Here is a 21,734-nt window from a genome sequence, read left to right as displayed (position 1 = left end):
AAAATGGATGGTTTTGGAGGATTTTGGAAGATTGACGGTGAATGGCAGTTAAGTGCATGGTTGATTGCGAAGGATGCCATGCGTGAAAGTCATGGGTAAGACCTTGTGAACATTGTTTTTGCTTAGTCAAGCGTAAATTCAGCCTGATATTTCTTTTGAATCAACCGCACTGCTCAAGAATGCCATTTGCACTGCCTCGACATAATGATAGGAGTTGCCAGAGGATATTGAAGGATTGAAGCAGTAGGCACACATCAAAGTAACACTTCCGGGATTTTTTTCAAAATTTGGAGGATTGAGGGAAAATCCAATTTTTTCACCCCCCAAATTGGAAGATTCTGGAGGATTGAGGAGGGTCCCAAGCAAAAAAACCTAGGGGGTTAGTGTTAATAATTTGGAGATAATTTGGGGAGAAGAAACAAATCTAAATTGGAGGCAGAAGATCTTAAACCCTGGTATTCAAATCCCGATGAAGACCAGTGCTACTGTTGTGTGCCTTGACCACGCAATCACTTGAGTTGGAACAATGAATTTAGTAATTATACACGTATGATCAGACGATACCAGTCCAATGCCAGTTTTTAAAAAATTGACCAGATGATGGTAAAACACGCACTGCAAAAAAAGAGTAGGCTTTACTGCTGTACCACCATTGCAACTGAACTTCAGCAAAAAGTGATTGTAGATACTTGAAATTTTACCACTGCAAACCTTTTTAAATTCACATTCATAAGATGCAATTCAAAACTAGTACCATTTCAGACTTTCACGCCCTAAAAATCTCCAGAGCAACAAGTCATGAAGTATCGTGCAATGTACCGGTACTGTAAGAATCAATTTAAAACAGTACTTGTACAGTGTATATCAGGAGAATAATGAGACTTTGGGGGGAGGGGGGAACAAATTGCTGGAGGTAGAAAAATTCAAGGTCTCAGAGTCTTTGAGCTGTACATCATAACCACCTGGACACATCCTAATCCAGTCAGGATGGGTGAATTCAGTGATTAAGCCCATAGGGTACATGTATGTAAGTGGGAGGGGAGTATCAATTTGATCAGGGAGGAAGAGGGCGAATTCGACCACATGCCAGAGACAAACCTTGGGTCACAAATGTATGCTACAATTTACAAACAAGCCAGGTACCGGTACACATGGTACATGGTCATGTAACAGCTGAAACCTCACAGTGCTCTGTTATCCTTCAGAGTACTGGTTTTCCTTACTCTGGATGAATAATCCCTTTTTTTTCCCCAAGTCTTTTCCCTTTTCTTCAAGGAAGATTGGGACCTACCGTACCACTGCCCTGCTGGGGATCCTTTTCATGCCCTCATTTGATTCAGCAGATGGAAACACCCTTGGTTTCCACTTAAAAAGAAGATTCTACCATTTACTTCAAGCATGTCTTGGATTAAAAGCAGGAGTTTGCAATGGGACATAAAAGGTGGGGGAAAAACCAAATAAAAACTGTTTTTCTGAACATCAATCCTTTACATACAGTAAATCAAGTGAAATGAACAGACGCCATACAAAAGTTTCTAATATACGGGAGTAAGCCGATACAAAATAGCATTTTTCACATTTCATGTGCGTAAGCTCAGAAGACTTAACAGAGGGGAGCAAATTCATGACAACAACGTTGCGTTACGATTGGCGAATGGATGCTCACAATTGTTACTGTTATAGACAATTTTTTTCCCCTCTACCTTTGTTTACTTACCGGTACTTGTGGGGGGCACTAAACTCAACATAGCGACAGAGCGGGAAATTGGCTTATGGGAAGAGTTCCATATACAGTACGGGCAACACTTGATGCCCCTGTGCAAAAACCTATGAAACTTGTCTGAAAAAACATGTTTTTTAAGTAGGCCTAAATGCTTCAGAATTTTCCTCACTAAATTTCACTTTTTGGGACATGTCATTACTTTCTGACGGCTGTTGTAAGGAGCTCAATTGCAGAATGCCACCCCACATGATCAACCTCATAGCCAGGTACAGTGTCAAAGTGAGTTTCACCTTGTACCTACGTAACCAGTCATTCCAGGGGTCGTTTTTTTATAGTGACGGGGTATTCTTGAGGTCGGAGGTCATTCCATTTATTGCACTAACGTCTGGGCAAAGGGGCAACTCTCCATCCACTTTGTATTTGCATGTTTTCCTCTTTTTTGGCAGCAACGTGACAGAAATAAGTAAAATGTAAAATAGCGCATCAAATAGTGAAATTTCAGGCACATTTGATGTAAAGGTTAAGAGTTTGAGTCAGTAATTCAGATTTTCCCCATTGACCACTACACTATTTTTGTCCCTTGAGTTTTGAGTGTAAAAGATGAAATAGCTATCAATTGACCAATCAGAAGGAAGAATCAAGGATCAGTGATGTCATCCCGACCTCCAGAATTCTGCAATTACTCCCACTAAACCTAAGGGAAAATTAATGTCCGTACATAGAACTCTTTCCTACTCACTCAGTCCTAGTTGTTTTCCTAATTGTTTTTGCTTTCAACGTGTCTAAGTGCACACAATGACAATGCAGTACGTGCCTGAAGTTTACACCACCATGACCACTTCCATACGATGAGTACACCATTGTTTTCACACACTCACTGACTTACATTGCCTGCACAGCAGGATCATCAAAACAAAAACATGTCAAGTCTCTGCACTAGTCACTAAACCATCTCTCTCAACGCCCTCAAAACCCCACTCACCCGGCCTTTGCCTGTGAATCTTGGGAGAATCCAGCTTGAAGTCGATGGACGGTCTGTCCCTCTTTCTTGCTTCGTTCTCTGCCCGCAAACTGGCTTCTAAGCGATTCAATTTCTGGTGAAGTTCCACGGAAGAAGACATTTTGGCCATTTCAGAATAGTTGGGGTCAGTACAGCCTCTAACAAACATTTTAAATAAATGTGTCATGTTATTCCATTCAAAAACTCGATATTGGAAGGAATTTATTTTGTAAATACAGTAATTTCTGGAACATAGCTTTCCAAGATTTTTTCATTCAAATTATCAAAATTGTGTCATTTCTAAAGTTTTCGCAATATTCAAGTAGATGATTATTTAAATGACCTAAAGTTCGCGGCAAAACCGTACGACAGTCGCACGCGCGCGATGCATCGATGTTGGACGTTCACAGTACATGTGTGTGGTAATCCATTGTGCAAAGCCATCAATGATCAAATCATCAGTGCTCTGGCGCGGCATGAGTGCTGGTAGGCCTACATACTGTGTTACCTGTTTATGTGGATCGATCGTTCACTCTTATCCACTGAAGCATGCTACGGTGGATCGCGCCCTTCCCAAAGCAGTTTCAAATTTTCCTAAGTTTCGCTATGAAAGATATGATCGGCCGTAAAGTTCTTTCCGGAAATGTCATCACAGCGATGAAAATGTCTGCACAAAGTGAAGAGAGTGTGGCAAGAAATTACGAGGTAGGCCTATGTAGGCCTATGTACATGTAATATTAACGTTACTGTTAGGCTACGTACGTGTACATCATTACATGATGTAGGCGATAGGCCTACATGTACGATACGTAACAAACACTCCCCATGTGACGTGTGTGCACATGAATGATGCAGAGCCATGCTACATGTACATCATAGCGTAGTCTAAGTACAATGTAGATGGTGGTCACGAGTGGTTTGAGTCGAACCTTCGACTGCTGTTTACAAGAGTGGAGCTTAACCACTTAAGTTATAAGCTGCTGTGTAATTTTTAGTGATTGATTTTCATTTGCAATGACTCAAGTCTCTGTGAGCAAATGACTCAACTCCAATCTCTCGTGGAGACTCAACTTGAGTACAAGTTATAAGACTTGAGTGTCAAAAAATTTAAAAGCAAAATGCTAACCTGTAGCATGTAACACTAAGATGACTAACCCTGAACCAGACTTAAAATGCTTTCACTTAGTAATTGGCTTCGTCTTGGGCTTTGTTTCAAGCTACCCCTACCTCTGTCGCCACTCTGAACCCTTGAAAACTAAAAAAACAGGTTTCACCTCTGGATTTAAAAAGTAACCCCTGATGTTAAAATTAGTGACCCAGATCTAGCCCCATCTTAGGACCCCAGAATAAGTGGACACCAAAGCCAATGCCGAAGCACCAAATTTAGTGACTCGTTACAACACTGCTAGGACCCCCTATGTCTGTGTTTTCAGGTCCCTAATTTTGCCACTTACCGTCAAGACGGATTGGTTTTCACATTAAGTGGCGAAATAAGGGATCTGGTAGTACCCTCACGGATGTTAGTAATGATTTGAGAATAAAATTAATGTAGCCAGCTCAGCCAGACCCACGCCATACTTACCCGTGCTTGACATAACACTTTATGTACATGTACATGATGGACAAGACCTACAGTGTATGTCCAATGTCATGCTAGTCACTTCAGTTTCAGTTTGCCACCCCTAAGCACACGACCAGTTTTTAACTGAATGGACACAAAGCCCTACATGTAGTACCATGCACACATTAATTAATGGAATGTGGTTGGGACACCAATTCAGTAGGTTTCAGTGAAAGGTGTACGTGTGTAGTGTACACTTGACATTTTTGATATTTTTTTTGCACGTGTAATTGTGTGGAATTAGAAATGCATGCGGCCAAGTTTCAACAGAATGCGCACAAACTGCCACAAGGCTTGTGTGTGATATACTTGTACATGATGAGACCAACATATTTGAGGTCAGATACACCACTGCAATGGACTCCACCGGTACATCTCTTCAGTGACAGTGATTTGGGTAATTACAGAAATGAGGGGTCCAAAAGTGTGACATTTTTGTGTCCCTGTTACATATACATCTGACCTTTGTTATTTGACGTGGAAATATCACTGGAATTTATTTCAAACTATTACTGTTTGTTTGGCAGGTAATTTGCATTAATTCATCACTCTTGGAAATTAGAAAATGTGTTCTGAACTTGCAAAATAATAATATGTCAGGTGTGACAGGACCCCCCCGGACCCCTAATTTCTGGAATGACCCGTTTGCATTTTTATACCTGTACATGTACATGTAGCTGAAGAGTAAACTGTGATGTGCAGAATCCATAATGCCACACAGTCTCAGTCACTAAATTGACATTGGTCCTTTTTGCGTCATCGTGAGAAAATAATGTACTACTGTATTTTTATTGTTGAGGTGGTCATTTCTTGGGCATCAAAACAGCCCAGTTTTACATACCAGTAGGACCACTGTGTATACATGTACAGATTTGCATACTGTTTCATTCCTAAAATAGGCCCCTTGTGTCAGATTCCTCATGATAATATACCACTGTTTGCATCGCAAACTGTGAGCCCATGCATCAGCTGTCTCTTATCAGAAAGAATTGGACCACTGCCAGTTTTTATTATCAGGCAGTGCTGCAAATAACTGACCTGCCCTGCATCTAGATATTTGTCAGTGATCCTGTAAACAAACCAATATCAGATTTTGCTACATGTTCAATGGAGCCAACTGTACTTTTTTATCTTAATGCGTGCATCAAAAGAAGTTGATCATTTATATAGTACTGATGAAGGCTGGATACAGTTTGAATCAGGCAAAGGATTTTTTGGGAGGAGGGTGTTTTATTACGAGGTCTAACTTATTTCTCTGGAGGTTTTTATTTCTTAAAACTTATTTTATTTTTTGCTTCTTTTGGTACATTAATGAATGTTTATTTTGTATAGATATTGTGAATGTCAGCATTTGCATGTATTGTGCTTACACCTAATTTCTTTATAAACAATAAGCCAATTAATAATAGACAAAGGAATCACAAAAAGTCAAGTTCTGAATTTCTATGTCATTTGTAAAGCTTTTCTATTTTTTTACTCTGCTCACCTGTACACCCTATCTATTCACAAACCAGTTTATGCACATGCTTGACAGGGAATTATGGCAGAAAAAAGAGAGAGCAAGGGAGCTGTGTTGAAAATGAACAAAGTTGCCTTTTTGAACCACAAAATGGGGAGGACCACCTTCGTATGAAAGTACATGTACACTGACCTGCATGTATTTTCCTGGATGGATTTGTAAATTTGTATTCTCTGCTTTTGCTTTGAATAATCACTGTGTTGAGTTAGTAGCATACAAACAAAACACATATTTTTTCTTAACTTCAATGTGGGTTTCTAATCACATGGAAGGCTTTTTGACAAAGCCGTATACCAAAATTTATAGATGTTCCCACACCCTGTCAGAACTGTGGCTATGTTGCTTGTTTTTTTTTTGTAGGAGGCTGTCCACAAATTGAACGCCCTGCAGAGTAATGCTTCGGTATTGGCCAGTGCAAGGAATAACAGGCTGAATGAAACTGCCAAAGGCAACATCAAGAAAGTGGAGGAATTCCTGCAAAGGGCTGGTTTGGAGGTAGGTTGGAAAATTCATCACTTTAATGCAGTCTGGGAAAATCCTTTACATGATAAAAAAAAGCTAACTTGGAATTACAACAAAAGGTACTTGTTACTTATATTTTTAAAGCTGAAAGTGAGCTCTTTCTAGAGCTGTTCATGTAAAATGATAAAGGCGTTTTCGTAAAAATAAGTTTTACCTTTGCCCATGTGACCACTCTCCTTTTTGGGGGGATGTGTAAAAATTCTTTTGTTTGTGACGTACGAGTAACAATGAGGTCTGTAATAGCATGACCAAAATTTCCACTTTTACATGAAATTGCCCCAAATTAAATAAATGTCACACAAAACTTATCGCAAGTTTCTGCTCTTTATTTGATGAGACGTTTTGTTGGAACAGTTGAAAAGAATTTGAGCAGTTCCACAAAGATTTGCCTCAGATTTTAAACGAGACAAAATACCAACTGAAACAAATTCAGTTGACAGTATAATAAAAGTTTTGTTCACGTACATGTAGTTGCCAAACAGAACGCCATTGCAATGTAGATCATTTTCAGTTTTCAAAATCAACAAGATACATCATCCGCACTACATATGTGCAAGTTGTTAACCGAAATACCATTTTTTAAAGTATGTAGTTGAAGCTAATATATTGTACAATTCAATTCAATCTAAATTCAAGAACGTGCAGACATCCGCAGGTAATAAGTGAGCATGTTAATTGTTACATTGTATCCTGGATAGCTGTGTAAAAAACATACAGCTGGATAAACAAGATTTAGCATGCAAAATTTATCTGACCACTGTTGACGATCAAAACTCCAGACTTGGAGAGAATTTTCAAACTAAACCTTTAGTTACAAATTGTTGCTAGTTCTTAGATTGAAATACATATTTTGACTTCTTCATGTTCTCATAGGTTGAGCAGCTGGATGACCTGTCCATTATCCATGTTAGTGGTACTAAGGGGAAGGGGTCAGTTTGCGCTCTCTGCGAGAGCATGCTGAGAGCTAGCGGCTTCAAGACGGGCTTCTTCAGGTATCAGAGGCACTAATGTTTAATGTATGTACAATTTGGTTATCCTGATTGCTGAAACTTTCCCCTTGGTCAAACTACAATGTACCAGCACAGTTTTGCATAAGACAGTAAATTACGGACTGGGATTACAAAAAAGATTTCGGGATGATACTCAACCCTACATTCATCGTAGCAGTAGTAACCCTGCTGTAAAGTAGATAGTTGATTTTGTTCACCATTTTGGAGAGTTTTCTTTTGAGAGGTTTGATGGTCCATTATACATATGTACATTATTCAACACTTTTTGGGCAGCTCACCTCACTTGGTGGAGGTTCGGGAACGAATCCGCATCAACGGCACACCCTTACCAAGGGATGTTTTCACCAAGTACTTCACCACCATCTTTGACCGCTTGGAGGAGACTAAAGCATCCCACAGTGGTGAGATGCCGGCTTACTTCCGGTTTCTCACCATTCTGGCTTTCCATGTTTTCCTCAAGGAAAAGGTATAAAGTTCTGTAACTTTTCCTTTGTTGTTATCAAGCTTCCTCTTTCTTGAATTTAGATTTTAAAAATTTGTCTGTCAGGTTTATTCCTGACATTTATACTTGACATTTGAGAAAAGGTATAAGCAAGAGTTATTTAGTTCGTATTCAATAACGATGATACAGTGCAGGAAGAATGAAAGGCACCACAGGTGCAAGGCTGTGACATGGTACATAACAAGATAGCTGATTGGCCAGAATGCACAGTTCCAGCTTGGTATCTGTCAGTGTTGTGGTCAACTCTCAAACTTACTTTTTGAGCACCAAGTGCTCTGCCAAATATTTAACTACCAGTGAAGTTAGGAGGGAACAAAGCTAAAGTACCGATGCATGGACATTTGATGGTATGCACTAAGGTAAGATTACAAAGTAAAATGATGAATTCATACTTTCACTGTTTCATAAAAAGTAAGTTTTTAGGACAAAAGTACTCGAAAAGTACTTTGCCGAGTACTTTTCTCCTTTAAACTTACATTTTGCAAAACTGGGAGTGTCTGAAGTCTCACATTTAGTTTTTAATGTTAACTTTTTAAATTTACCATCAAATGCCTTTTTACTCAATCTTTATTCCATCTTACCCAGTTTGATATTTGGCTGAAAACCTTGGTACTCGAAAAGTACTCAACTATAACACTGGTATCTGTAAGAATTTTTGAGGTTGTCCTACCGTCTGATTTGCTCGCACTGAGTGTGACCCGGTTTGAAACCATTGTAATAATTCTATGCCATGCTGAAATTTGATAAAACTTGTTTGAGTGAATGGGGACCAAAAATGTTCCTGAATACTCTGAAGTATTTTTTTTTTATCACTTGTCTTTTTTGGCACCAGGTTGATGTTGCTGTTGTTGAAGTTGGTATTGGTGGATCCTATGACTGCACCAATGTTATCAGGTATTACCACCAGTCTGGTATTCCAATTCGGGCGATTCACAATAGTGGGCCTCCAAAAGTTTGCTGCGCGTTGGCCAGTCACAACCCGCGAATTCTGTCGACCCTTTCCAAACTCGCATTGGGTTGACAGATTTTGCGCTCTGTGATTGGCCAAAGTGTTGCAAACTCTTGGAGGCGCACAATTGTGAAATGCCCGTATTATGCATATAGTTTGTTGAGACTGCCTGATGTTGACCTGGGGATAATCACAGACAGATGTACAAACTGTCTATGTGCATAGAGGATATGGTACATGTAAATGTGTACCTTTACCTGATTCTATACTCTCCATTTTTTGCAGTCAGAATAAAGATGCAATTAAGATACATGTATATGTAATGTTCAAATAAGTCAAACCACTAAAAAAATACTCCCCAAAATGTTTTCCTAAAGTGCTCTGAGTTTGGTAATTATGTCACTACTCAAAGAGACTGTTTTCTTTTTTTTTCTTACTGACCGGTTGGCGATGGCTTCTGTGCTTCTGTGCAATTTTTATTTGTCCTGCAGTGAAAATTGTCAAGTTGCAGTATGCACATGTGCTGTTGGAACACAGAATGGGTTAATTTAACAGATAGAGATTTGTAGGAAAATGCCCTTAATGTTCATAATATCTATCTGAAGTCTTTCAAATAATCTCATATTTGGCACATTAAGTCCACGTTTTCACTTCCATTTTAATTCTTAGTGAGTTTCACCACTGACGAAGGCGCGCATTAGAAAAAAGGGCCTTTTAAAGTTGAAGGAATTTCAAAAGTGAACCATGGTGTGACATTGAATTTCATTTTTGTCCCCCAATAAGTAAGGAACATATAAAAAAAATCCACGTACCATTTGAAGTATAAACAAAAAGCAGACTTCAAAAAGTCAGTTACCTACATACCGGGTACATGTACACATTCGCTGTAATAGAAGCAGCAGCTTGATTATTATTCATATTAAATGAATTAGTTTTCAAATCATGCTACATGTACCTGAATTATTTATTAAATTCTAGTTGACAGCATGTGAAAGAAATATAGGTACTTTCATCATAATTCTTTCAAGGGACAAAAGAAAAATCAAGAGTTTCTAAACAAAACCGATAATGCTAATTGCCCATAGGATTATGCATGTATTTTAACATTATTAATAACAGTTGCCATAAGGTTTGAAAAGTCATTTTGACATGTTCTTGAATTAATACTCTTACTTCAGGAAGCCAGTTGTGGTAGGTGTAACTTCACTAGGATTGGATCACACCAGCATACTAGGGGAAACAATTGAAAAGATAGCATGGCACAAAGCGGCCATATCCAAGGTAAGAGTTCTAAAGGGTAGGCATTCAGGGCATAGAAACCAGTTGACTTTTTGTATAAAAGTTTGCAAGTTGCCCCCGCTAGAAATCCTCAATTTTGTTTCACACTCTGACTATTTCAAGAGAATCTGTATCTTGTGTATGGAAGGACCTGTTGAAATTTTAAAGGTCAAGGCAGTTCTGGGCAAAACCACCACCAGCCAATTTCACAAAACCCCTGGCAGTGAAGTAAGCCACTTGTTGTTGCATAACTTGCTCAAACAAAAAAAAGTGCTCAGTGTGTGTAAGCCAGCAACTTTCCAGAAAATGAAGAGGTTCCATTTCCTGGGATTCGGTTAAACTTTTAACTTTTGAAAGACTTCAACACTGTACTGAGCAATAATTCCTGATGCCTGTGATGTTAACCATTAAAAGATTGTTCAGGTATTAAACAGGATTTTTTGTTCATTTCACTCACAGCCTGGCCGACCAGCTTTCACCGTGCCTCAGCCAGAGGGCGCCATGAAGGTTGTCAAGGATACAGCAATGGAATGTGGGGTAAGTATGAAAACCAATCACAAATTTGGCTGTGTTAATGAAATTGCTCGTCATTCATGCTTTCAAGATTTTCTTAAAGGCAGCTGCAGGGTTCTCGTCATCAAATAAACAGAAACAACAGAATGTACATGGACAGAAATAGTGTAATTTTTCTCCCGACAGGCATCATCAGTGGAGTGTGCACCAGACATAGAGAGCTACAGCTTCAATGGCATTGCGCTCAGACTTGGCTTGACTGGGAAGCATCAACACACAAATGCATCGCTGGCCTTGCAGCTATGCAAAACCTGGATAGAGAACTATCTGAAGACAACTGGGCATAAACACAAATGTATGTACATGTAGGTGCCACATATGAATGTGCATGGTTGTTGGGTCATTGCTTCCAAGTATCACAAGACCCTATGTGTTCATATTTCTTGTGTTTAAAACCCCTTAATGCCGGGATTTTTTGACTGTGACTGCTGGGCTGCGGTATGCCCAGTATGCAAAGCCCTGTCCGGCAGCAGGCCCACATTGAAACTCAGGTGCTTGATGTATAGAATGTATGTGTCGTATGCACTAATCCTCACACAAAGCCGCGGCTGTCAACACCTCTGGAGTGAAGGGGTTAAGAAAGTTTAGTTTCAGTTTTTATTTTGTTAAATTTTGTTTTGAGTTAGTGAGACGATGTGTAATGGAGATCTGCTGGGTAGGGCCTAAGTAGTCAGGGCTTGACTGAGCTGGGGTAGCCACATAGGCCATTCATGGGTGGCCTACAGTGGACAAATCTGGGCTGGAATCTACATGTATCTGAACGCTAGGCAATGAGTTAACCGTGACAAAAGTAGCCGAAAGTTTGAATTTGTGTACAGCACATCTCATAAATGGTAAATAAAAACATATAGACCTGGAAAGGGAATGTTGAAAAGCAGTTAGAAGTTGCAGCAGTTGTAAATATTAAACTGACTGCAGTGAACATGTAGGAAATGCAGAATATTCCATGAATAATTCCAGTCACTGCCTGTGTTAACACCTGCCGTAATTTTAAGAACCCAAATGCAAGATATGAATCCTGACGCATGCACTGTAATATCAGTGTCGTTAGATTGTGTAATGTCGCTGGGCTACAGTTAAGTACCTTTAAAAAAATTTCTTGCTCAATTGATGCTACCTCTAGATGGATCTGAAGTTCCACGCAGTGATACATTCCAACTCGTACTTGATTCCAACTCAACTGTATCTGCAGCAGCTGATGTTGGCATGGCGACTGCCAAGCCTTTTGTTGTGCCTCCATATTTCATGAAAGGTAAGAAATGGCATCGAAAGTAACAACACGATTCAAGCTCTTGAGATGTTTGTGTTTTCACAACACAACAAGAACGTCAAAATCTTGCCAAACAGACATTCCGAGATAAATGTGTTTGAAAATACCAGCCATTTCATTTTTGATCGCTTTTATGTTGCAGATCAAGGAATGTTTTACAGTCATGAAATGTAAGATTTGGAAAATACCAATCCATACTTACAGTAGTTGCAGGTATATTGTTTTAGTTAAACAGTTATTCATTAATAAAAGGTTTTTTCACTTCATGAAAACCGGAAAACTTGGAGATTTTTTTTCTATTGCATTATACACACTTTTTGTCACCTCATGAAAGAATATGCGCTTGAAAATAATGTTACATTATGTTACATTTCAACATGCATGCAGGTGTTCATACACAACATCTAGTTCTCACTTGTGTACACACCCATACTTATGCAGGGATTGTGTACATAGTCTCTAAGTTTGTCCTGCTAACGATGGTTGTTGTTTGTTCACAGTTACGAGGAGAGTAAACAAATTTTTTTTTTGCAACTGCATATTTGTTCTTTGGATCAAAGCTAAATGATGGGGAAAATTCCAGATTGAAAAATTGTTGATTTTTCAGGCTTTTGTCACTTCATGAAAACACGGACGAATTGTTGGAAGTGTTGGCAGGAGGTGTTTTGTAAATGAGGAAAATACTAGAAATGACCTGTGTTGAATTAAAGCAAAATCACAAATATCTTAGGGTGTTTCCCTTTTCCTGTTGACGGAGAGCATGCCACGTGGGTGGTTTCATGGCGCCGCTCAACAGTTAGCAGAAACGTTGTGTTTACTAGAGCAGTAAATTTTGTTAACTGTGGGTGCTACACATTGTATGTCAGGGTAGTGCTTGGTATGGTTTTGCTTATGGTTGTGTGTGCATCTGAGATTTCCGTAGTTTTGTCACGACATTAAGCAACTTTTTCCTCCGAGGCAAGCGTATCTTTCCTTAGTGTTTACATGGTTTAGGGTCTTCATGAAATTCACTCAGCCTCCATTTGACATACAATTGTGTGCTCAGCAGCTGCCTGTTTTAAGCACATTCCAGGTACTACATATTAAGTTTTGTGCCATATTGCATGGACTCTAAACTCGATAGGGACAATACATAACAATGACAATACATAACATTGGCTGACTGAAGCACTTGCTTTGTTCCTAAAAAACCTTCCCTTTCTAAAATACTGAACTGGCTCATTGCTATCCATGCACAATGCAACCAACAATTTCATATACCATGCAGTCATGTTTACTCTATTCTGGCATCATTGCATTCTGTGCCGCATCATACAGTGTGCGCAAAGCACACCTCATACCATAGATATGGCTTGAATGTTCCCCTAATACATTTTTCATGAAAGGATGTTTGTGAATAGAACTAAAAATATGAGGGAGCAGCAAGTACAGTACCAGTATGTTTAAAACCGGCTAGGATCTACTGGTGCTAAAGTCTTGGGCCTGGTGCATTATCATTCCCAGGTTCCTATCTACATGTTGATGTAGTTTTAAACATACTCGTGTAAAGCTGTTCACTTACACAGAATGTATTCCCATTACAATATCTGGTCTCCTGATTATAATACATGCTTTATTTCATTTACACATGTTCACTGGGAATGCATAGGAAGCTCACTATAAATCTGATTTTGCTGAATCTTTGCAGCAAAACTCACCTTGATTTTGCAGATGTGCTGTAAGGATAGTTTCATGATCCCACAAAGCAGAACTGGTATTTTGTACAAGCGTGTCATACGTAGTGTGGACCTCTGCACAAAAGAAGTCCACATAATGCTGGGTACAATGGCATTGTGTGCACTTGCATATGTTCACACAATGTTCTTCCTTCTCTGAAAAACAGTTTCAGAGGCATTTTGGGGTCAAGGTTATCTGTGGCAAAATGAAGAGGAACAGTCCAGGAAATCATCATCAAAAATCTAGCTCCGAGGAGTTATCCTAGTGGGAGAAAAGGGATCATTTACCTTAACCCCAGGAGAACAAAAGAATGTCCACACTTCATAATTATGTAAAACAATGGTGCGCAGTCATGGTATACATAGCGTGGACCTCTGCACAAAAGAAGTCCACATGATGTAGGGTATAATGGCATTGTGTGTGTGTCAAGTGGCCCTCAGGATAAAAGTCTCCTGCCTTCAGGATAATACTTTGCTGCCGTGAAGAAGTCGTTGGTTGCTTGCCATTGCCCCACACAGTATCACATTGTATAGCAGAGAATCAAGATTATGCAGTTCTGTGATCATAATGAATTAGTGGGAGATGCATCAACAATTAACTGACAAACTCTCTTGATGGCACTTGTCAACATTTTCTAACGGTTAGTACTGGAATATGCTGTATTGGGAAGATTCCATCCTACAATGACCCAATTTGGATGAATCTAGTTTTTAAACATATTTGTTCCAGGCTTGGAAGAGTGTTACTGGCCAGGTCGTAATCAGACAGTGAAGCGTGAGAATATGACATTTTACATTGACGGCGCCCACACTCCAAGGAGCATCCAAGCTTGTCAGAACTGGTTCATGACAGCAGCCGAGGAAGAGGGCTGGATATTAGACCGGCCAATCAAACGCATCTTAATCTTTAACTCCACAGGAGATCGTGATGAGTACAGTTTACTCAGGCCACTTGTAGTATGTATTTGTTATTCTCTTTTCTTGGTTTTGTTTCAGTTTGGATTTTGAAGATATCAGTAGAACTTAAAATGGATTTTTCTGTTCACAGTCACAGTTGTAGAAGCACTGTGCATTCCCTGCATGTAAAACCTGGAAGAAACAGTGGCTTGCCGGGGAAAGATTAGAACCAGAAACACGCTGTTGATGGGGCCTTAAAAACATAGTTAGATCCGAAGTTGATGGTAGATACAAGTAGATTCCTAATCCTTTGCTGTGAGTGGGTCTGCAAAAAAGGGAGGCTCACCCCATCTTTTGTGCAGGTGAGAGTCATGAACATAAGGCATAACAGCGAATTTAGACTCAAAGTGTTAAGCAGGAAAGGGATGCCTGTAAGATACCTGTAAGATATCATGCCAAGAAGATGTTCTCCCTTTATTTCACAAAGGGCTGCCAATTTGACGGTGCTGCCTTTTGCCCAAATATCACTGGAAACACAGCCTCAGGAAACTCTGCAGGTATGTACATGCACTTCACTCATCGGAGTGATGTTTTGTTTGCACCTTTTTTTGTCAAGATCTGCTTTGCAGTGTTTATACATTTTGTAACTATAGATTCTTTTTCTCTGATTTATTGTTCATTGCATTCCTCCTGGTTCATTTGAATTTTTGTTTCAAACATTTACCCATTTTTTTGTATTACAAACTTTGTGAATGCACAACCTACTTTGGGTAGCTGTTTTTCCTTTGTACGTCATGGATGCAAAGGTGGTTGCACCATTACTTATTCTACTTAATACTTTTAAAAAACATATCACAAACATTATTTTAAGAAAAGGTAGTTTTTTTTAGTGTAAGTGGCTTCTTTTCTGAACTATTCAGACACTTAAATGTGATGATAAAGGCATTTACTTGCCAATGCAACAGGTGACATTCATTATGAATAGAAACAATTCTGGGGGGTATACTCCACGTGTTAAAAACTGTTTTGATGCATCATGCTGTAACAGGTGAAGCAAGACAGGACCCGGGGGTTGCTATGGGAATGGTTGTCAAGACTTCAGGTGACTTATCTCCTTAGTCTTTTTTTTTTAAAGCTCATTTTAGTTTTGTACAGAGGGCATGCTAATAAGCACATACGTGTTTGATTTGCATCACAAAATGCTACCGCGACTATTTTCAAATCCTGTACAACCCTCAACTGTGTTGTAAACCGAGGACTCGTCAGATTTTCCGAGAGACATTAAGCCCCAGTCATGTAATAAAGGCTTTGCTCTACCTATCTCTGACCTGTATCTGCCAATTGTTCTTGATAGATTTAGGAAGATCTTTGAGGGCTGGGGCTCACATTTTCTCTTTTTGAAAAGCTGATTGTCATACCATCATACTGCTGGTACAAACATAACATTTTTGTCTCATTACAAAGCAACATGTACATATACGCAATCAACTTAATAATCAGAATGTGCATACAGATATACACATTCAGTACAGCTGCTCACGTAGTTGTATAAAATATGAAAGCATCATTGCAACCAAGGGCCGTGGCTTGGATGTGTTTCTGTCATGCAAATATGCCCCTGGTTTGTACACATTCAGATGAAATTTTTTTGTTTTTCTCACATGCAGTGATCACTTCCATGTACATGTAATAACTTATCCTTTATTGGCCTATGTACACGGAGCCATCAGTGTCCTCCACATGTATGTTGTACAGCAGTTTCTTCCACAAGAGCTCATTGTCATGCACTCAGAGCATTTTCCTGGCTGTTTTCCCACTGTTTTCTTAATACTACCCTGGACCAGGGGACTTACCAGTAATTCTCAACCATAATTGTTATCATTCCCAATCAACAAAGCATAAAACGTTTGCTTTCCTCGTAATGTACATGTACTTTTATGGTCATGCACACATACATGTACATGTGTGTTGTGAAGGCAGGCATGCAACTTTTCCTTGGATCAGCTGATTTCCTTGTTTTTCACTTTGCACTCATGCCGTTGAAACTTGAAAAAAATGCTGTACAAAGTCTTGAAGGAAGGCAATTTCCCCGTTTTTGTCAAAGTCCAAGTTGCATGCCTGTAACTGAGGGATGGTACCCTTTATCACGTTTTTGTTTTCACGTGTTGTTTATAACTTGTTCCGGAGTTTTGTTCCCAGTCACAGTAGTTGTTTTCTTCCATGGAATCTCCAGTATTTTTAATTCTATAATATTTTGGTTCACTCTTTGCTTTAACAAGCAGTGGTGACCTTATCCGTATAAATATACATGTATTGTAGAGCGTAGTATTGTTCTTTTGATTTATTCAAATCACAGGCGAACTACAATTACAAAACTCATTTATTGGAAGGTACCATTTGAACAGTTTCTTATTTCCTTTTCAAGTTAACCAAATAATGGGGGGACTCACCAAAGATATATTACATTTTTAGGGCGATCATTTTTTGAAAAAGTCCCCATTTTGGGCGCCCCACTCAAAACTGATAAGCCAATCTTGTCATTGGCATCAGAAATGTAGTTTGATTGCAGACTGTAGATTGATGTCTGTGAAAAGTGCAGTGAAGTACATATACAGTAGCAACTTGATGGTCTTTGCAGTAAAGCTGAAGGGAATCGGATTTGCTTGAAGCGGAACTGTTTGATTAAACCCTCAGATCAGACCTCCTGCTCCACCACCAAGGACAAGCAGTTGGCTCGCTGCCAACGCAATCTTATCGCCTTTGAAAATCTGCTGGATGAAGAGGCCCAAGCGGATCTCATGTTGACCATTCAGGATGTAGCGCGGTATCCGTCGGTAGACTGGCACAGCCGTCTGTACAGGAATCGTGAGACGTCCACCCATGAAGCCAGCACCGTTGACACCACCAAAGCAGCTGTTGTGCAGCAACAGACGCAGTTACGCACAGACTCAGCAGACGTCACACAGGCAGTAACGACGGTGCTGCCCAGCATTGCAGATGCTCTTAGCTGGGCGTCGACATGGGCGGACCAAGAACACTGCCGAGTGGGAACCACGAACTATGCCACATTGGCAGCCCACAAGCCACACGTCCAGGTATTGATTACTGGGAGCCTCCATTTAGTGGGAGGGGTGATCTCAGTTTTAGATCCTGACCTAGTAAACAGACGAGGGAGCTAGTCACTTTTAGATCAGTGCAGGTATGTACATTCAGTCTAGAGACACCTTTCATATGGTGATAAGCTCTCCAGATATGGCTGCTGTAGCTGTTTTGAAGCACAGTATTACTCATCAGAGTGATATTTTTATTTCTGTTTCGGTGCTACAATCGTATTCCAGTCATTTGCAAACAGTTGTTAATCAATGTATTTTCACTTTGAATGAGAAAACCTTCTTTGAAGTGCCAAACATTAAATCAAACAAAATGAGATTTGCCATTTCAGTGTGATTATGTAATTACTGTGTAACAATGGCTTATGGCAATCTTGTGTTTGAAAGGAAAAATACTATTTAAATGCCCCGTTGTGCTGTGACAGTTGTATCAGTTGAGAAATAATTTCATCATTTTCATATGGGTAACATTGGATTTGTAAATCAGTCAGTACTTCATCTCATTCCGAATGAACTGCTAGAGTTTCATGTATGTATGTATGCTAATTACAGCTCGACGTACACCTCCTTTCCTTTGAACAAATTTTCTTCAGATTCAGTGCCCCCCTTTACAGGCATGCTGAGTTTCAAAAGGATTGTTGACTTGACAGCTGAGACGGGGGGGGGTGCTGGGTTTAAACAAAATTGCCAGCCCCTGTCGTAGCCCTTCTAGACAGAAAAAAAACAAAATTCTTGGGAAGATTGTTTTGGCTTTTCACAAGCATGTTTGTTCAATTCAAGGCCTAACAAAAGCAGTTCTTTTTTCTTGTTTTCCAACCCACTGACCCAACCTGGAAAATCCTGCAGACAGTGTGTCAGAACATACATTTCTTATTTGAAAAAATAACAAACATACAAAAATGGTGCCAGTCCTAGAGCCTAATTTATCTGTATGTCATGCTGTATTTTCATTTAGTGGGTTATTCATTTTTTCTTAAAGCTGGCTGGCTTGAAGAAGAACTTGGCCCCCTTCTTGCATTTGTACCTTCAACCACAACCAAACAAGGACAGTATTGAAATATAGAATTAAATCTGACCTCGTGATTTCATTTCAAATGAGTTGACACTTATACAAATTAACAATTCTAAATAAGCCATTTGCGAGTTAAATTTGAACATAATTTGGTACACTGAGTGTGATTGCACATAAACATAGCTACATGTATTTGAATTCCCCAGACTAAAGACACGATTGCTATACCTCATGACTTGGGGCAAGCGTTTGCATAGCGACCACCATCTCTGGAATTGACTGGTTCCTTCGTTCCCTTCTTATGAGAACAGTGTATTGTTGCAAGGCGTCTCTTATGTAACGAAGCAAAAGCTTGCCCTGAATCATGAGGTATAGCAACAATGTTTTTAGTATGGAGAATTCAGATTATGCTCACGTGTATTTAAAGAACTTAGTGTACCAGATTCTATTCACATTTAACTTACAAAAGGGTTATTACTGCATTATAAAAATGTTTAGAGGGTCTAAAGCAATGTGTGTTGAAGACAGCCTTCAATGTGAATCTGAAGTTCTGTACTTTATATATGTGGATGAGGTTGATATTAACAAGAAACACTGGTGCTACACGGTTTAGGAAGACACAAAGGAAACTAGTCTTCTTACGATCTTGTTCAAAGCCTACTTCCCTTTTCAGGTCCTTAACAATTCAAAACAGAAATGCAAACAGAGACATTATTGCTTCCTCCAGTATTTAAGTCTCATCTGGTTTGCATAGCATTTTAGACGGGGTATACGGTGCAATCTGTTTTGCTACAACCCTTGAAAATTAACCTCAGTTTCAATTAACTGTGCCTCCCATCTTGTGTTTGCCATTTGGAAAGGTGTTTTGGTGCCTGTTCGGTTTATATGCCAATGTGGATTTCCATATTCATGAGTAAAGCTGTGATGTCATCGCTTGGAGAAAGCCACAATGTTCCATTGATTTTTGAACTCACACATAACAGCCCCTGGAATTATATTTTTTTTCCCATTCTATGTATTTTCTTTTCTTCGGAGATTGACTTTTATGTGAGCATATGGCTAGCAACCTTTCCTGGAAATGGTTTCAGGGAGCAAATGTTTGGTCCATAATTTGAACAGAACACAGTGACTGAATGGTGTCATGACTAAATGCCCTCAAAGCAACAGATTTGTCCTAGGGGAGCTTGGCTAATTTGCAAGTGAAAATTTGTTCTTTTGAATACATTTAACCCAAGAGGAAGACAAATTGTTTACATTCATAAATGAAGAATTTAAAGTTGCACAAATAATCTGTCAAAGTTCACCATTCCCAGGGCCAGTCTGGTCTGTACAAAAGTAGCTGTTTCAGCTTTAATTTTAAGTGGCCATTCACACCCTTGAAGAATGGCACAGCTGCATGTGCAGGGCACATGTCCGTGTAGTTTGAAGCTACAATGCTACGCGTGCCCTGCACGTGGAAGATATGGACATAAGCATTGTATGAATGTTAGGTGTCCCCGTAGCATTGTGCTTCTTATAAAATGACAGCATAAAGTTTACCAATTCTGTGAATATCATACAACTCATTTGTAATAATTTGTAAAGGCAAAGTGATGTAAATATATATGTTTGTGTACGAGGGATTCATGAGGGATTATGCAAGTTATTGCAGTTGTGTGTACATTGTTTGTAAAGTGCTGCAAAACTTCAGAAGTGTATATATGTAGGAGGGAATCAAATGTCTTGATTCAGATTTTACACTTTCAATTTATTGTGCTTGGATTTCATTGAATATTTTGGTCATTATGGAATAAAATTTGAAAAGGTAAGCAATCCCTTGTTTGATGTTGTTTAACCAATTAGTCTTCCCGAATTAACTGGGGTTGTCACTCTCCTTTTGGGCCATGGTCAAGTGTTATTTCAGGGAATTTCAAAGTACACAGAAACAGTGGCTCAGAAACCTGAGTAACTGCAAGTTATGACCAAAAACTGTTCGCTTGAAAAAAAGGGGAGTCTAGACCCAACAATTAAAGAGGGTCGCAAGGTAATTTTCTGGATTTTAGGACAAGCTTTTCTGTGCTAGGTTTAATCATCCGAAAGTCGCTACTTTTGTGCACTTTTTCCAACCAAGTGCATGTACAAGAGTGACGTAATTTTAGCCATTACGAGGGACTTGATTGTGTTTCGTTGACCGGGATAAAACACTAAAATAAAAAGGTCCAATATGCCACTGCAGTCGCTGCAACCATCTTGCCCGGATGTTTTCTTGGATTTTTCATCCTCCATTCTCATCAACCTTCACTTCCAGTGGAAGACGAATTCTAGATAGGAATTCAGGTTTAGATCCGGGGTAACCCCCTCCCCGACGAAAAGATTTAAAATATACACCTGTATCTAAATAACCAAGGTAGGTTTAAAACAAGATAAAAACCATAAGGTTTTATCGTCCTTTCGGCTTGTCCGCAAAATGAGACATTAACCCTAACCCCCTAGGGTGTATATAAAATCGTATTGAAATTGAAGGAGTTGGGAGTGTTAGGGTAAATAGACTGCGACCGACGCCCTCCCGGATAATTCATGGATCCGCCCCTGGATTGAAGCAAGGATAGTACAAGCTAGACTGCTACCTCTGCTTTCTGAAAAGGCTTGTTGCCAGCTCTTTGTGTGTACCATTGTCCCCCCCCCTCTTTTGAATAGGAGTCGTCCCTTTTTGTGAGCAGTTCTTCAAAAGAGTCCATTGGAGCTGTGTCATTTTAAAGATGTCCTTTTAATAAATTCACCAATTGTGTATAATTTCATCAATTTAAATTTTCATTTATTAGCATTTCAGTCTCATCTGGGTTTTATGCTAATGTTTGTTCAGATTCATGAGCGAAAGCACGGCATCGTTTTGGGGAGAAACCTTGTAATTGTTACAGCTATTTTTGCAGTGAAACTGGGTGGGTGACACGTGTCTTTCAGAGCGGCACTCTTAAGGCCCCATTTTCTTGAGGGGAACCAGTTTACAGTTGAGAGTTGAGACTGACCAATCACCAGAAATTGAATTTTCTATGG

At 39.4% G+C, this 21,734-nt stretch overlaps 2 protein-coding genes across 4 annotated transcripts in view; one reads left to right on the top strand and one right to left on the bottom strand.

Moving 5' to 3' along the window:
- Positions 1-21,734, bottom strand: part of LOC110986882 (dual specificity mitogen-activated protein kinase kinase 7-like) — a 125,285-nt gene that overhangs the window by 54,423 nt on the left and 49,128 nt on the right. Inside the window, exon 1 of one of the 2 annotated variants that reach the window (XM_022249154.2) lies at positions 2,706-2,883. The exons of the other annotated variant lie outside the window; for it this stretch is intronic. Within the exon in view, the coding sequence (XP_022104846.1) occupies positions 2,706-2,853 (148 nt within the window). The 5' untranslated portion in view covers positions 2,854-2,883. Of the gene's footprint in view, positions 1-2,705; positions 2,884-21,734 lie in introns of those variants that run through there. 2 annotated transcript variants of the gene reach the window in all.
- Positions 3,083-20,513, top strand: LOC110986881 (folylpolyglutamate synthase, mitochondrial-like). Of its 2 annotated transcripts, XM_022249151.2 has the most exons (13): positions 3,083-3,428; positions 6,224-6,358; positions 7,259-7,377; positions 7,669-7,861; positions 8,730-8,791; positions 10,025-10,127; positions 10,584-10,661; positions 10,824-10,992; positions 11,821-11,949; positions 14,413-14,639; positions 15,067-15,136; positions 15,628-15,681; positions 17,274-20,513. In XM_022249151.2, exons 1-13 carry the CDS (start codon positions 3,273-3,275, stop codon positions 17,756-17,758), a joined length of 1,980 nt encoding a protein of 659 aa, XP_022104843.2. In that variant the 5' UTR covers positions 3,083-3,272; the 3' UTR covers positions 17,759-20,513. The 2 variants fall into 2 exon arrangements, with proteins under 2 accessions (XP_022104843.2, XP_022104844.2); XM_022249152.2 differs by lacking the exon at positions 15,628-15,681.

Source organism: Acanthaster planci, linkage group LG11, assembly GCF_054643075.1.
Source record: "Acanthaster planci isolate LZ-2023a linkage group LG11, COTS_SCS, whole genome shotgun sequence".
NCBI lineage: Eukaryota > Metazoa > Echinodermata > Asteroidea > Valvatida > Acanthasteridae > Acanthaster > Acanthaster planci.
Note: the sequence above shows the minus strand (reverse complement) of the source record. Positions and strands in the feature narration are given on the sequence as shown.

What these genes read in the sequence shown, in the direction of transcription:
- LOC110986881 (XM_022249151.2), top strand. Translation starts at nt 3,273, where the DNA reads ATGCTACGGTGGATCGCGCCCTTCCCAAAGCAGTTTCAAATTTTCCTA. An exon ending in TGCAAAGGGCTGGTTTGGAG is followed by an intron (nt 6,359 to 7,258) that starts GTAGGTTGGAAA and finishes ATGTTCTCATAG; the next exon opens with GTTGAGCAGCTGGATGACCT. An exon ending in TTCAAGACGGGCTTCTTCAG is followed by an intron (nt 7,378 to 7,668) that starts GTATCAGAGGCA and finishes CTTTTTGGGCAG; the next exon opens with CTCACCTCACTTGGTGGAGG.